The 18037-nt window shown below is 40.4% G+C and overlaps 1 protein-coding gene across 3 annotated transcripts in view; it reads right to left on the bottom strand.

The window, feature by feature from the left end:
* Positions 1–6890: 6890 nt before the first annotated feature.
* RyR (Ryanodine receptor) overlaps positions 6891–18037 on the bottom strand; it is a 186570-nt gene continuing 175423 nt past the window's right edge. For all 3 annotated transcript variants that reach the window (XM_080269467.1, XM_080269466.1, XM_080269465.1), the window contains 6 exons: positions 17334–17394; positions 16693–16839; positions 15446–15577; positions 14238–14394; positions 13438–13603; positions 6891–12088 (listed from right to left, as the gene is read on the bottom strand). In XM_080269467.1, coding sequence (XP_080125593.1) covers positions 11923–12088; positions 13438–13603; positions 14238–14394; positions 15446–15577; positions 16693–16839; positions 17334–17394 — 829 coding nt within the window. In that variant the 3' untranslated portion in view covers positions 6891–11922. The remainder of the gene's footprint in view (positions 12089–13437; positions 13604–14237; positions 14395–15445; positions 15578–16692; positions 16840–17333; positions 17395–18037) is intronic.

Raw genomic sequence — 18037 nt, forward strand, 5'->3', positions numbered from 1 at the left:
ATTGCCAGAAGCAGAAGTGGCTGAAAGTAGTTTTGAGAATCACTACATCTCATGACAATGAATGACAACTCCCAGTTCACATGACGGGGAAAGTGTTCATATGTTGTTTGTGCAAGAAGTGAAACACTGTCAGTGGAGGGTGGGAAATTTAATAGGCTGAAGTGAATGAGAGGACGATAATAAGATACACTGAGTAATGCCTCCTTGGAGGGACAGCTTGAACAGTCCATCACTAAGGGAATGGCTTGGTATAAAGTGTATTAGTGACATGATGCAAACTGGATGACTGAAATGATACAAACTGGTGGGAAGAATAGAAGAGGTTAACTGTATGGAGATGATTACAGACATGGATGCTCATGACAATATGCTTAGAGGAAAAGCTAAGCAGACACTGAGTGAGATCTTGCAAGAAAACCTCATGGTAATGGGACTACCCAGAGATGCTGCAAGAGAGTAAGCAGACTGGGAAGCAGCCATCAGGTGACCAAGGCTGATATAGATCAGAATGGAAAATTTACTGTATACAAGCACAGTACCTACTTTGCCTTCACAGCAGTCGATGCTAAATGAATGCTCCACATATCCTTGGTACATGGTCACTGAATCTGTGACCAGCTCATGAGAGAAGACTTCATTACACCAGCAGTCACCTTACTTCAGTCTCCAACAACTGCCACACTCCGAATCTGAAAGAAGTACATACTTATCACCATCCATACATTATCTCACCACTATCATCATATGTGCATGACCTCACACTATCACCATAATCATCCTACCCCTATTTTCATACAATGATTGGGATAAGCAGGATACAGGAAAAATATATATAAATGAAAACACAAACAGATAACTTTTTAACCAAACTCAACTTCCTTCTCATATATCTATATCTATCTATCTATCTATATATATATCACTAACAAAGAACACAATATCAGAACTATCAACAATATCCAGTGGAACATATCGTACAGCCATTCACTCAACAACCCATCAAAGTTCATCATAATCATCACAGGGCTACTTCCCTATAAAGATGCAGTCAGTGGGCAGGATTCATAACAGGATGACAAACACACACTGTTCAAGTTTCACCACAACCATCATCACCATCACAGCTCTACTTGTTTGGAATAAATTAAAAGGATATGATAAAAAACAGGAAAAAGAAAACCCAAAACTAGAACTCTTAATAATACCCAATGAAATATACTGAATAATGCAGTAGGTCTGGGTACCAACCATCCACTCACATAACAATGCTGCCTTCAGGTGACTCAACAAAAGCAAGAGATGCTCCAGCCTCTTCTACAAAAGCTCCTGCAGAAGGAAGCTCCAAACACTGCCTCTCACTGATGCACTGACATTCTCCTCAAAACAGGCTCCAAGCCAGCCATCATCCGAGACCAATCCTTCACAATTAGCTCAGCCCCCCACCACCCCATCACACTTGCATCACTTACATCCATCACAAACATCAACAATGCTGTCCACACTTTCAATACAATTATTCAAAATGCAGACAAAAGACACATCCCAAGAGGCAACAGAGACACAGCCCCAACTTCACGTCAGAAATTCAAGGTCTCGTCGTTTTACGAGACACACAACGACACTCCCCGACACCCCATACACAAGACACAGCACAACAAATACAAGAACTCAACACCCATTTACACAATAAAATACCAGAACAGCAAACACTAAATTGGAATAATTATCTCCAAACACTTGACCACAAAACAAACACCAGCAAATTCTACAAAACACTAAACAGCATCACACTCTCCAACAGCAACACTACACAATCACACACTGCCATCACAACAACAGACACCATACCCTCAAACAAACACTCTCATCAATCACTTTTCACATCAAATCGTGACGACTGATACGTCATCCAACGCAAGAGACCTTTCCTCACAGACCCAGACTTCGCATGTTTCACTTACAACCAGACGAAGCACATCATTAGCAACCTTAAGCACTTATCTGCCTGTGAAGCAAACAACATAAGCAACATACACCTTAAGCACCTTGGACCATATGGTGTACAAGCCCTTACCATCATATCAAACTACAGCTACTCACAAAACAGAATACCCAACATTTGGAAGCATGGCACTATCATCACTATCCCTAAACCCAAAAAAGACCTTACATTACCTTCTTCACATTGCCCCATCACACTCCTCTGCATCCCCTCCAAAATCACTGAGCAACTGGTATCACAACTAGTTACACAAACATTCTTCTTACAGACCTTACACAGAGTTTTTGATGGCATCAATTCAGCTAGGCGACCACACAGAACACTCCTAGTCACACAGGACATTAGCAAAGCTTTTGATGCCATCCCCCATCACAACCTCACAAACAAAATACAGTATTCAAGACAAACAACATAAGATTGCAAAACATTAATACAGTAAAACCTCTCCGAAAACCTGGCAAATTATACCTAATATCATATCTAACTCCACCTAAAATTAACCTTAACTCCCTCAGTAAGATGAAATGTTTTGCCAATTTATTCTTGCTACCTACAAGTGACTTTAGACTGCTTTCAGAAAACCTCATGCCATGAAAGAGTAAATGAAGATGACATGTACAGTTGCGGACATATCAAACAGACACACCTCGTCCACCAGCGAGGTGGTTCAATCCTCTCCCCATCTAGTACGGTAACACTAATAAGTATGGAACTTCACCAGGTTTCATGCAGTCACTGGGATGAACCAGAAGCTGTGATCACTGCTGAAGTGTGCAGTTATTGGTTAATATAACATATAAGCAATATTCCGCCAGAAAATATACAGATAATAGCATGTTATGATAATGGTAAGTTTTTACAATTGTAATGCAATACACCCTCTACATAATGGCAGTTATTACGAATCACACGGATTTCATGAGTGGTTGGGTGTTATGAACCATGCAACAAATAACAATTCATCATATTATTCATAGCTATCAGCTTCACCACAACTACCAGTGAACAGAATATTATTTTGACACCTATCCTCCCTACCATGAACCTGACATTAGTAGGCCTCAGAAATCAAAGCAAGTTCATTATACACAGGAGGCAGCAGGGTGTGGGTGGGGGACCTGGGAGGGATGTGGGTGCAGGAAGTTTGTTTGGAGTGATCCGACCAGCATGCAACTTTGACCATTCAGTACAAGAGCAGACGGACTTTTATCTCTGGTTGTGGGTTACGACCTATTTCCCGCCAACGGCTCGAGCCCAGTGGCCACGATACCGAATGTTTGAACACGTCGGTTGGCTGGCTGAAGTTCCCGGGGACTTTTACACACAGATAAGTAATTCGGATATTGAACAGGTCCATATACTGCATCTCCGGATAAACGAGGCATTATTGTTTTTAACGATGTTTGTTCAGCAAAAGTAACGATGCCCGGGAAACTACCAAACGGCAAGGTGTTCGGCTTTATTGTCAAGGGGCTTGTACCAATTACTTCATTATATTGAAGGTGTACTGTAACTTACTGTAATAACAAAGTGATGGTATATAATGAATAAAATGAAAATATATAATCAGATGGAAGGGGTTAACTGAAGCTGATTTACTGTGAATTAAATGAATGGCAATTTACGATGAAAAATCTTGTCATAATAATGTAATAATAAATATGAGTGCTGGTAATTAACTGCAGTACTCAACTCACGTGTATTTTTCGTACAACTTTTCTCATTTAAGCCATCTCATACTTCCTTTAATTTAACCTGAATCTATCTTTGGTAATCCTTAGAGAGACACTGAACCACTTCTTAAAAATTAAGTTTTTCATCTGGTACCTTTGAAATAATTCAATGACTGCAAAGGTGCATGGAAGTGCATTTTCAATTATGACGAGGATCCATCAATAAACATGGTATGGTAAATATTACATAAGCAATATAGAAGGTTAGGAAGTTTGGTTAGCTATGCACAACACAGATTAGGTTAGGTTGCTATGAAAATTTTGGTTAGGTTTAGATAAGCAGGCATTGATAAGGACAATTTTGTTAAAAAATGGCATTCTACGATTGCATCTGTAAACAAACAACACCTTCTCAAGTGCTTTTCACTACTTTTAAAAGCAATAAAAAATACTGAAACTTGAATACACAATCAGAAAATACTTAAAGGATCCCATGAAGAGCTATAAAAAAGACGGTTGTCTCCAGAACGATTACCCTAACTCTGATACACCTGATGGTAATTAGGCGTGAGAAATTAAATAAATCGGTAAAGAAATGCTGAAATACCACCAAACAGGGTGATAAGACGAAACCCACTGATATTTCTTGCAAGTCTCATACTAACCTCTATGTAACCTTAGTGTAACCCTTGCAACCATCTCTTAATTCATCATGACTAATATGAGCCATGATAAATTATGAGATGGTTAGATAATGTTGAAAAGCTTGAATAAATGACAATAAACGGTGGGTGGTAAAGCCAATACCAAGGCCACACATATAACACTAGTTTGCATCTAAATAATCTTACCTATTCACTTCCAACCTGCCAAATTTAACTGCCAGGCTTCAAAAATGATGGCTTCTACGGTAAAAGGTATCACTTATGATTGTCTAACCAGCATCGTCGAGAAAATGTTCCCTTTACCCAGGATGTCATGTCACTTTCATTTCCTTCATTTTCGAGCATTTGCCCTCACTTACTCATATCCATAATAATCAGTGGTGTAAATAATATAGGCTAATAACTCTGAGATGCACGAGGCTCTTCCTAAATGCGATTATCACAGGTACACTGAGTGGCAGCCAAGGCGGACTTGTGGCTAGCCATGTCATCAGCATTTTCTTCCTTCTCGCGTACATTTCCTCATCTGTGCATCTCCAAATTGGTCAGCAATGCTAATAATAAAATTACTTACCTGTAGAATATGTGAAGCTCTTCCTGGACGGCCAAAATCACTATAATAATATAGACATTCCACAGAGACCGCCCGCCATGACGTTCCCCTCAACAGCCACCTCTCGTAATTGTAGTCTTGTTCAACCATTTCTTCGGCAATATCGACACATTAACACCTCAAGGGAGTTCATTCATATATTTTATCAACAGTGAATTCCTCGTATGGTAACAAGATGCTTTTATAATCCAAATATAGGCAGTTAAATATGTGAGAAGGAACAATGGAACCCAGTTAGCCCGCCGAAACAGTACAGTTGCCAGATGTCGCTATTTTAATGAAACGCGTCTGACAAAACGTAAAATCCATCTACTGCACATTATAAATATGTTATAATCACTGATCTCATTAAAATAGAAAGAACGTGAGCACCCCTTCCCAATCCGTGCCAGCATAAGGGATGAAAATGTTGGATATTGGGCTGCAAATGACCCCTGGCATAGATCATTAAATTAGAAATTTTCTCCCCTACCATAAGTACACAATCAATCAATTGCCAGACGTCTTAATCCCCTAAGGAGTGGCCAGAAACAAACAGCCTCCATGTCGCTCTGTTCCCCATGTCACTGACAGGCTCCCAGCTCAGTAGTTTCACACACCCCTCTTTCATGTACCTCTCTGCTCCATCCTCTCATCCTTGGCCTCCCCCTCCAAAACTCTCTACAGTTTCTTTAGAACTCCTTCCCCTTGCACATGATATGTCCCTCAAATGACTCTTGTACAAGTGACTCTCCGGTATTAATCCTTTCATGCCTGACACTGGATTCACTTTCAGATAAGCCTGCAGCCACATTTTTTCACTCTGTCCTACCCTGGGTCCACACTCTCCTGCTTACAAGACACTTTACTGTTACTGTACCTTACTCTTCCTAGCTACCCAACTCTGTGTTACCTTATTCCAGTCTCCCTAGCTACCCACCTCTGTGTTACTTTACTCAAATAGTCTCCCTAGCTACCCACCTCTGTGTTACTTTACTCAAATAGTCTCCCTAGCTACCCACCTCTGTGTTACTTTACTCAAAAAGTCTCCCTAGCTATCCACCTCTGTGTTACTTTACTCAGATAGTCTCCCTACCTACCCCTGCTACATGTAGTTACCACCATTTTCTTGATCATAATTCTTTGTTAACTCTACTTCCACTATATACAAACAGGATGGAGAAAAGATCTGTATTACCTGCATAACGTGTGAATGCTAACTCTGGCTATATGGGCAGGTGGGATGTATGGTGATCCTGCTCCGAGGGTGGTATCTGAAAGACAACCCAAAGCGGAAGGGATCAAGAAGGATGCAAAACTTATCTACAGCTACATGCCTTAGTCCTAGAAGAGGTGGCCACAAAATAATCACCTATGTCATTGTCCCCATCCCTCCTCAACCTTGGTCTCCCCCTCCCCCCCACTCACAATCCTCTTGTGGTCAACAATCTCAGCCATCCACATTATGAATTAGCAAGAAGGATAGTCAAGGTCTATTACCTGAATAGCAAATGAATGGTAACTTCATCGATATGGACACGTGGCATGCTTCTCCTGGGGGCAATCCTGCTCATAGGGTGATTGACAGCTGAGTGAGAACTGCAAGTGCAAGACATCAAACTGGATGTCGCAAAGCTCCGAGCTGGAGTAAGTTGATCATTCCTGTCAGGAGTCACTTGGGACGGGAAAGAGTTGCAGGTGGTTGACTTGAATGGGAGAACCGTTGTGTCTGCGGAGTCAGAGCGTTATGTTGCTGTTGCAGTCCAAGGTTCATCTCATTACAAGTCTGGTGCACTGCTGGCTGAAGCTGTCCATTTCCTGCAGTTCACCATTCCTTCCTGGGCTTGAGAGGGAGTTGAAGAGATGTTTACATAACTGGGGGCTCTCCCACATGAGAGTGTCTCTATACTACTCACTGAATGGAGGTGCAAAGGGTAATGAAACACACTAGACATGAATAAATCTGTATATTTTAATAACTAAACTATGAAGTAAAAACCGTGACAGATGTCAGTGTAAATAGAGTGGCACAGCCAGAGTCGGGTGGGTGGGAGGGAGGAGGAGGATGAGGAGGAGGCAAATTCATTGGTGGTAAAATACTCATCATCTAATTCTTTGACATTTTTTTTAACCTTGATTCTGGGTAATGTCCTTTCAGATTATTCTTGTTGCTATCAGCCAATTTAATTCAACTTATGATACACTGATGAGGTTTATTATTGTTACTGTATATACATATATATATAGATACTGTATATCTAACCTCTCCAATAAGAAAAGTCCATCCAATACTGAATATGATTGTCAGGACTTACAAATAAAATGAAAAAGACATCAGAATCAATGGGTTAAAAAATATGAGACGTTAGTAAATGCATTGACGATAAGAAATTACTGATCACAAAATTATCTTTACAATTTCTAGAATACTGGTACATGAAATGCTTGCAAAGTTCTTGGTGATCTGGAGGAAAGAAAGAAAAAAAAATTGCACTGCTGGCAAATCTGCTGATCAAAAAATTTCAGTCATCAAAATATTCACTGTATTTTTAAAGCATTATGTGAAACTAATTTAAAGTGCCCTGAAGAAAGGTTGTAAAGGTAAAGTATGCAGAATAACACACACCAACAAACAGCATTCAAGCACCAATGACTGATATTAATGGTGAACTGAATGCACAAATGAGGTAACACAACTTTGACTAGAAACCATGGAACAGAAGTCAACATATTCCTGTCCTCTGACTAGAATGTAATTTGACACAGGTTAGTACTCTTCATTATTGCAAAATTATGGAATACAAGGAAGGCCAAACTTTTGTACAGACTATAAAAATGATGGAAGTCTGAAGCTCGTTGGGATAAGTTGAAGGCTTAGGACTGTATTCCTGTCAGTTTAGGGTTCCAGCACCTCTTCCCAAGTTATTTTGCACATTATGCCTTGTTCTTCACTTCTAAATTATTTATATATTTGTGGTGGTACACTATATTATATTTTTTCATGCACCTCGCCATAAGGAAGGACACTATTCTGACCCTGTCGAGGTGCTGTCTACAACAAGAAGGCATGTTTGCTAGTGGTCAATCAGTTTGCTCTGCCAGACAGACTGGGGTACAGCAACAACACACTACAGTATATATATCATGCAAGAATACTAATGTATCATATGCAAAAATAACTAGTAAGGAAGAGGTAGAAGGCTTCCTAACTCAACAAGAATACAAGTCTTAGAGAGCAGCAGGGCTCAAGACATCCTACTGTGAATTACTCAGATTAGTAACAGTCAAGTCATTACTTATACAACATTTGAACCTTACTTAATAACACAGAATTACTGATCACTTTTTCCACTCTAAAATACTTAAGGCCTCATTACTGATTGGACTTAATAGGGAACTAAAGAGACAGTGATCCAGGGTGTGGGGTTGTGAGAAGGTCCACAAGTGGTTAGAGATGTGGTCTTCTGTCCAAAAAGATGCTTGTTCAAGATAACATTCTTTTGTATGTTAGTCGTTGGTCTGGTGGTTTGGAAAGTGGTCTGCCATCCGAAAAAAATGCAAGTTCGATTCCAGGCTGGGGCAGGGAAGAGTCTGATTAATTTCAATAGACAACATTTCTTTTTTACTAATCTTCCATAAACCAGACTCTACTGATCTCTCACAAGACCTGCTGACCTGTCACAAAAACACTCCCACTAATACCATCACATCAGCCCTGAGCAACACAGATGTGGTATTAGTTACAAAGTGGTGACAAGTCAAAGCGTGTGGTGGATGTAAAAGACGATATCAATTAGCGGAGGGGCAAAACCCGACTCTCCCCTCAAAGAATATCGAAATTCAGGGTGAATTTCACGGCTCCAATATTCATGTCATCTGTGAATTATCTGAATGAAAAGACAGTCCACCTGAGACCAAAAAAGCACAGGGATTTACTGTCAAACTATTATCCTTTTACCTTAACTTGGTCCAAATTTTATTCTTTTGCTGCTTACTTCACAGTAGTAAGTGCCAGAGAAAGACAATGCTCTACATTCCTTCCACAGCACTTTGTTATGACTGGTATCATTCTACCGTTAATCTACTATTACAACTCGAGAAGGAGAGGTGGCAATTTTCGCCCAAGTCAAAGTGAAACGCATACAGTATATTAGTAAAACACTGAATGCCCGATTATTTTTTAGTCTGACTACATACAGACATCAGCTGCAACAGTCTATTAAGCTCTATGATATTCTCCTCCTACACACAGCTAATACTGTACAATGTCATCTAAAACTGAAGTCTGTATTAGTAAAACAGAGATGGTGAAAATGCAGGGAGGTCCCTGGTTTGGTCATGTGGACAGAATGGATAATGAGAGACAGAGTAGAAGAGCGCAGGTGAAGGGGTAGACTGAGGATGGGGTGGAACGGTATATGAGTGAGGATGGTGTGAGCTGGAGGAAGGGCAGAATGACGGAGGACAGGAGGACACAAAGGCATTCTGTTTGTGGCAACCATTTCTGCGACTAAGGCAATGGACAGACAGACATAACAGCATTTGGGATGCTGCTGAGAGGATTACAAGTGGTTAGCCTGCATGCCAATCTGCAGAGTGCATTCAGCAAGAAGTGAGAAAGACCACAAATGCTTTACTTTGCTACTGTGACCTCTGATTCAACTGGACAAGAACTTCAATGGGCTGTATAAGTATAGCCCTTGGAAGTAGACCCTTATAAGCCACAACTGGTTGGAGCACCTGAACCCACTAGACCACCAGACATTTACCATATATATATATATATATATATATATATATATAAACAGGGGCCTTGTCAACACATTCACAACCTGTTTTAATAACACATTTAATAATGACATGAAACACTTTGCCAGTACCCACAAACAGATATTTGATATACCTACCCAACTATGATATAAACTCTTTTTGATGTACGGTATTCACATATGCATGTAGTTAAATCTAATGGCCGAATGCTCAAATCTTAAACCACAAAGAGGAACATATGTATACAGTACATATGCAACCTATATATATATATATATATATATATATATATATATATATACACACACACAAACATATGCACAAATAACACTGCTGTTTCTCCTACTGAATATATCTACTGAGGCTAGGTATAATACAGCTGATGTTTTCTATGGACTGGACGCAAAACCAAGTGCTCAAACAAGCCAATTACAATGGCTGCTGGAAACAGCTGGAAAAAAAAAAAAAAAAAATCTCTGATGTTTAATAATATATGAAACACTGTGTGAGTCCTATCTTGGACTTTGACTCTATGCACTTGTGGCTGAATGTTTCCTGCCTGAGAGTGATCATTGTGTGGCTAGGTACCTAATTTGTAGCCATGCTTCACTCTTGGTTCAGTACACTTGTTGTAACTTCACGAAGACCTGTACACATTTTAAGCATAAATGAAGGCCTGGTATACCCAAACTGGAGTGTATATACTTGACTAATAACAAAGGAAACTCATTCCTACCACATAAATATTCATAAAATTTCACACATCCACTAGTTCATATTTGAGCTATGGGCATGCCCAGTTCCATCATATGAATGGAAATTGACTCTAGTACCTCCCAGGGATGATGACTGCCTTCCTCTCTGTGATTTTGGTTTGAAGCAAAGAGCCTTAAGTTCGATGTGAGGTAAATACGCACTTCAACCCACATAACAGAAAATAATCTAGATTCTGAAGCATATACACAAGCACCAATGATCACACTAACAATATTCTGAGGGATGGGTCTTGTTATACAGACACAGCAGAAATTTGATCATCCATCATCATCATCCTGACTCTTTCTCGCTCATCCACCATTGCCCCACAAGGAGCATAGAGGTCAGGGGATAGGCTACTCAGCTGACATTTATGATTAGAGCAACCAGTTGCTCATCCCTGAGCAACAAGCTTTAACCATCCCCCACAATGAGACCCTAATGGGTAATATCCAGTTGGAGTGCCTTAACCCACTCGACCACCAGGCATCTAAAAATTGTATACCATTCAATAATCCATATGCAAGCAGCTCTCATTATACGTTACAGATAAGCTACAATATATCACAACTTGCTTCAGATAATCAAAGTCCTACTGTATTCTATTTAAATCTACTTTATTCTCTTCTAATGAGCACATGCATCCTGTGGGAACATATGACACAAGCACACTTTGGTGGGTGTCTGCTTCCTACAGGCTTAGACTTTTTTATATTCAATGTCTGGTTTGGCAGGGGAGTCTCAAGGCAAGGATGCAGATGAACTCCTTGGATCTGGCTGACATCCTTTTTGGTTTACTCTTGCTGCCATTAGACAATTTATTCAGCATAGTGTACGCTTCTCATACAATGTGGGTTTATTAGTACTATACCTAACCCCTCTAGTTTAAAATGCCTATTCCTAGCTGAACAAAACCATTAGGAGATGGCAAGACCAAGATGAAAAGACATCCCTAGATGGAAGGGATTACTGTAAAGGCAAGTGGATGAGGATTACAGGCAAGGTGTGAAAGAAGAGAAGGCAATGAGGGTGCTAGTATGGTACTGTACCAGTGATGCAAAATGTGGTGGGGTGCAGCAGAGCATGCAGGATATTTTAAAAACTGGTTAATAACAGGATGACTTAGAGAAATCCTTGAGGAGGTGGGGTCTGGGGCCTCGTACGGGTAATTTTAGGGTGGCCAGGCATATCAGGAATGGGCTGAGAGGTGAAAGGGTTGGGTGCTGGGGAAATGTGACATACAAGACACAAGGTGTAAGGCTGGAAAGTTCAATTAGCCATGATAATGAACTTGCAGACAAGTTCAACTTGCTAGCAAAAGTGTTCAACTAGTAAAAATGTTCAGCTTGTGAACATTTGTAACTAGCTAACTTTTTCAGCTAGCAGGTAAATTAAACTGACAGATATCTTTAACTAGCTAGCCAAAATGTTTGGTTAGCTGCCATATTCAAGTCATTGCATTGTTCAACCAGCAGATCCTCCTCCAGACAGCTCCTCCTCATATTGCTTTCGGAAACAGTCACCAACGGGGAAGAAGTCCCAACAACGCTGCTGGTACATGTTCCATACATACGTCTCCTGACCCGTGTACTCTGTCTCATCTTTGTTGATCAGATGCATTAAGAAGAACCTGAGAAGGAAATGCGCGTTTTATTCATGTAAAGATCAAGTGATGGATGTTGTTGTCGTGGTTGCTGTGCCGCCAGGTTCACCTGGCTGAACCTAGCAGACTGCAGGCTTAATTTGTCCCTCTTCTGCAATCCACCATCCCCCCTTCAGAGGATAGGGAGGAGCTGATGGATGTTTGTATAACCAGGTTGCGAAGCTGCCTAGGTACATTGGTGTCCTTCACTAGTGCCTTAATTCCTATTTAAAATCATGTGACAGCAGCAACAATGACAGTGGTGAATAAAGAAAATAAATAAATAAATAAAACTTACAGGGAATATTCACTGTACAGTAATGTACTACACTATGAATCCTTCACATGTACAATAATTACATGATCAGCATTCCAACCCTAACTCCAACTGAAGAGGTGAGGTAAAATAAAACACATGAGAGGTCATGCGACGTGAGGTGTTCTCCCACCAAATCATAAAATGCCAAAAACCAGGTTCAGAGTTCAGTATAAATTTTGCAACCTTGACTTTTCTGATTTTGATTGTGGATTTTTTTTTTTTCCTAGGAAAGGTTTGTGAGTGTAGACTGTGATTCTTATAATACTTTGGCCATAGCTATGAAATGCACATTAATTAAAAATATTATTAAGTTTTAAAGTTTTCTTATTTTGTGGAACTTTCAACCCATTTTCTGGCAAAACTTCAGCAAAAAACAACATTGAACAGAACAAAGATATGTACCATTAAACAATATGAATATGCTGTGCCCCCCTCCAAAAAAAGGTCATATAAGTAGGCCTTAAAAACCACTGTTTTTGCCAATTCCTGAGCACCCAGGAACAGTTTCATCACTATCACCAGCACGACGGGACATTGTTACCCAAGTAATCACACATGAAACTCCATAAAAGTTGCGAAAGATGGCTATAATACAGTATAGTGATAATTTTTTTCTGCATACTATGAAAAGCACAACGGTTGGGACTGATGAATGACACAGCAAAAACTCTTGCCAAACGCACCGCCATGTATGACCAGCCAATCAGTAAGAGAGGCTCGCACACTGACTACGTTCTCACTGATTGCAACACACACACACACACACACACACACATACACACACAGAGTCAAGATGTGCTCGTGGACAGCCCTTGATGAATAATAAATGGCTAGCATCAGGATGTAGAATACTTTTTTTGAAGGACTTTTGTCCAAGGCCACATCATACAGTATGGGTGAAGATGGTGTTATCCAACAAACAAGCATTTTCCGGCCTGTGGTCTGTGAACCCCTTCCGTCACACAGCTCCTCATAATTATGATGTATGAAAAAGTACAAAAATGATGCCAGTACTTACATGTAATTAGCCAAGTTGTGTTCTTTCAGTACATGCATATCAAAGCCGTGCGGAACTGCATCAAAGTAATCACTGCCAATACCACAGATGAAGCAGTTGCTCTCTAAGTTATCTTTCACAGACTCCAGCTGGTCTCTTAGTTCACCAAATGCATCAATGATCAAACCTAGGGACAGTACAAAGAATGATTATAACTTATTTATTCTAAGCTAATGAAGATCACTAACCCTACTGGCCAAGTGACATGAGCCTGAAGGGATGGTTTGACTAATAATAAAAAGAAGACTTATTCCTACCTAATAATTGAGTCTAACTTAATTCTACACAACCATGATTTAGTACTGAAGTTGGGGAAGTGACCCAGTCCCTTTGGGGAGGGGGGCTGGATGTAAATGTGCCCTATTCTGAACAAAAGCGTACTGATACGGAGGAAGAAATGGGAGGCTTTGACCTCCGCTTCATTTTACACCTTGACACTGTCCTATATGTCACTTATAATTTTCAGTATCTACACAGCTTGCATCAATAACATGTGGAGGATACTGATGAGTGAGTAACATGGAAAATACACTGCCATAGAAGGGGTGCTGATAAATCTTACAAGGCCATACAGAATACTATCTATTAATAGCTAGATGGCTTAATCACATGAGGGATGGCCACAAACAAATCACCTCCATGTCGCCCTGTCCCCTGCCATTTCGTTGCCCTCCCCCCAACTTATACCCCTTCTCTCATAAACAAAAAGGTACTTCTGAACCCCCTAACCACATGGACCCCCACTAAACACAACAACATACCCTGAATGATAGCCAGCAGGATGACAATGATGAAGAAGAAGAAAGTAATGTCGAAGACGATGCGGTAAAGTTCGTATTTATCTCCATCGGGCGCCTCGATCTCATCACCAATGCCACCACCAGCCCTTACACCCTTGTACAAGTGGAACACAAAGCACTGTGGGGAAAAAATATTGTTACATTACATAAGGTATTATTAGGTCATATTATTATTCTTACTTTACCTTAACTTAAAACTGTGATCTCACCATCTTGAATGCTGACTTGGAACAAGAGATTAACACCATATTATGATACCAGTCATAAAAAAGAGCTATGGAAAAGAAGTACAGCAATACAACAATATTGTCATTGCCATAAAGTTCCATGAAATAAGCTACAAAAGGACAAATATCTGGGCCAAATTAAGGTGAAAAGAACATAGGTTTGGGAATGAGGAGAGGATACAATAACTCATTAGTTCATACATGATCCAATCCAATGTTGCCCCATGATAAGCGTAGAAGCCCAATGCTAGGCTAGTTGGTCTTGACATTTACGATGAGACTGACCAGCCTTTTGTTTGTTCTCCAATATTTTTTTTATCAAAAATCAAATGTCAAACATCTGAGATGTATGCAGTACTAAAATAGTTTTCCTTGAGGATGTAGGTCTATAAGAAAACAGCCCAAATCCGTGTCACTTCTGCTCATATTTACCTGTATTTTTTCCATCTTTACTGAATATTTTTTGACTGATAAATGTGATCAGGAACCTAACCCCCCCTATTTCTTAACAATCTTATGGATAAAATCAGTTCATTATTCAACCAATTCACTATTCAACCACTTTTCATGGAATGCATCCCCGTCAAATAGTGGGGGAGAGTTGTAGTAGCACCACAAGAATACAAAATTTGTGTTGATGATAAATACAGAGACACAATAGGCAGACATAACCTACAGACACAACCAAGAATATGCCAATAAATGGGATGAACAATACGCATATTGCAACATTTCTGGTCCATAACATCATCCCAGTTATAGAAATGTCCCTCAATTACCTCCCTATATCCTCAAAGTTGGATGGTGGACTGCAGGAGAAGGATAACCTTAGCCTGCAGTCCACCAGGTTCACATCAAAATAAGCCAGGGACTACAGCCATATGCAGACATACAACAGACAGACACAGCCAGAAAATTAATAAACAAAGAAATGGTACATACAGTAAGCATATCATGACACTTCTGATCCACAACATCGTCCTCTTCTGTGACGTAGAACTTGCGGAAGAAGTTGAAGGCGATGACGGTGTAGCAGTATACTATGATGGTGAGCAGCATGCAAGTCAGGATCAGCTGTGAGAGAGAGAAAAAATTAGTTTACAGTACGAATGAAGCTGAGGGAGATGAAATGAAAATCAGTTTACTACAGTATGTGTCTGACAGTGCAGGACGGATGAAGTTGCGACGGGGAGAAAACAAGAAGTTAGTTTATGGTAAAATTACCAGTGAGGGACAGATGAAGTTGACAGGGGCAGAAAATGAAAAATTATGCAACAACTTACGTGAAGGAAAGATTCATTTTTTCATCATTCATTGCCAGACGCCATGTATCCCAGATGGGGTGGCCAAGGGCTTAGAGTTAATTGTTTTACAGGGAGGGGCACTAATCCTCCACCCACCCCACTTGACACGTAGGGAGAACGTTGACAACACAAATTTATCATGTGTAACAAAGTACAAACATTCTAACCCCCTCCCTATTTTTTCAGTAACTAAGCTGATGTAGGTTTATATCCAAGGGGTGGCTGGGGTTTATTGCTAATGTAGTGTTACTCAGAGATGGGTGAGGATGGTCACCCTCATCTTAAATGTCAGGACAAACTTGCCTAGCCCTGGGCTCCTACACTCCTCATGGGGCAACACTGTATTAGATGATGAATGAATGAATGAAAGGTGTAAAGATGGAGGCAGATGCCAAGAAACACTTAACCAAAATGATCATAAAATAGGCATCTGATCTTGTATAGTCGCAGCGCGTGACTCTGAGGTTGTTCTTATCGTGCCCTGGCAACCTACCATTCAAAAGTGCATCTGATTTAGTGTATAATATGAGACATGTGATTCGTGTATAATAATATTCGTGCATAATAATATGATTTGTGCATAATATGATACGAAATCGGATGCACTTTTGAATGGTAGGTTGCCAGGGTAGGGTAATGACAACCTCAGTGTCATGTGCCATGACCATAGTAAGGATACAAGGCCACTGCATCATTTAGGTTATCATTCATCCCTCATCTAAGCCTTTCCTGCCTCAGCAAAGTGAAAGGTCCCAAGATTGATCAGTTGGTCATGGTTCTTAAGGCTCACATTTACACACCATTCATGCCTTGATTCCACCTCACAGACATAAACATCCACACTTAAGCACTCCAGACACAATATAACTCAATGCAAGCCCACACCTGTTTGCCGTTGTGTGTGACCGACTGCAGGATCGTCTTCAGTGACGGGATGGACACAGCCACATCGAGGAGGTGAGCGGCAAAGAAGAAGTAGTTGATGTTGCCGAGCAATGAGAATGTCAGGTACCACAGGTTATACAAGAATTGCTGCAAAGACGGAAAGAGAAGGTAGGTTACTGTACTGTGTGTCTTAGTATGGTGAGGACCATCATGACAATGATTATGACAACAATAATGATGATTATAATGACTGATGATGATGGTGATCAAGTGCTCATTTATTCTGAAGTGTATGGCAGTCTGGTCTCAGGTCTCTAGCCCCCCCCCCTCTTTTTAAAACCCCCTAAGAGTGTGGGCACATACCACTTCCTTGTTGCACTGTTCTTTGCCATCAGGCTGCCCTCCCATAGATTCAAACCACCCTCATTCATACGCCTCTTCAGCCCATTTCCCTAACGTATCCCTGGTCTCCCACTCCCCCGCACTAAATACACTCTGCTAATCAATCTCTCAACATGACAAAACCAATCAGGGTTCTCCTCCAACACTTTCCTGCACATGTACATCAACGCCACAATGTTCCTGAACTTCCTAACTTGTCTGTCTGTCTCTCCACACAATTCTAGTACTTAAAAACTCACATCGTTGGTGACTGTGACGCCTGCCTTCCAGATCTGATATCTCCAGTCCACCGATGTCAGACTGAAAGAGGAGAAAAAAATTGTTTAAGACAATTTGTGTATGAATGTATCTGCAACTCATCTATCTCTTTACAATATCTATCTGTCCATCCACATACCTTAGATATCTATCTATCTATGACAGATTAAGAAACCAGTGATCACTCCCAAAAGTTGTTGGACACTTAGGAAAAAAACGAATCTATGATGTGTAATAAGATTTGTAACAATGTGAGTCTCGGCTTGGGCTCTAACCCTCTATGTACTTGTGGCTGAATGTTTCCTATTTGGGAGTGATGATTGTGTAGGTAGTTACCAGGCTTGTAAACTTATTTAACTCTCCAGGCAAAAAGGAAAGTGAAAAAAAGGTGACTCTGATTGAAGATTTACTGAATACAGAACACTAAGGAAGGACCAATATCGGGATCCCTGCCAATACATAAAAACACATCAAGATAGTCATTTCTAAACAGGCTTCCTCTTGTTTCAAACTCAGTCATTTCCCTCCCAAGAAGGAGGGACGTACAGCCATAGTATTCTCTAATTCTATCAATGAGCTAAGAGAAATAATGTGGGAAACATAGGTCACTCATTCATCCATCCAGCATCCAATCCTACGTCACCCCATAGAGAAGTGTAGGAACCGGGCGCTAGGCATGTTGGTC

Source organism: Coenobita brevimanus, chromosome 33, assembly GCF_032717465.1.
Source record: "Coenobita brevimanus isolate Jiangsu-jjx chromosome 33, ASM3271746v2, whole genome shotgun sequence".
Taxonomy (NCBI): Eukaryota; Metazoa; Arthropoda; class Malacostraca; order Decapoda; family Coenobitidae; genus Coenobita; species Coenobita brevimanus.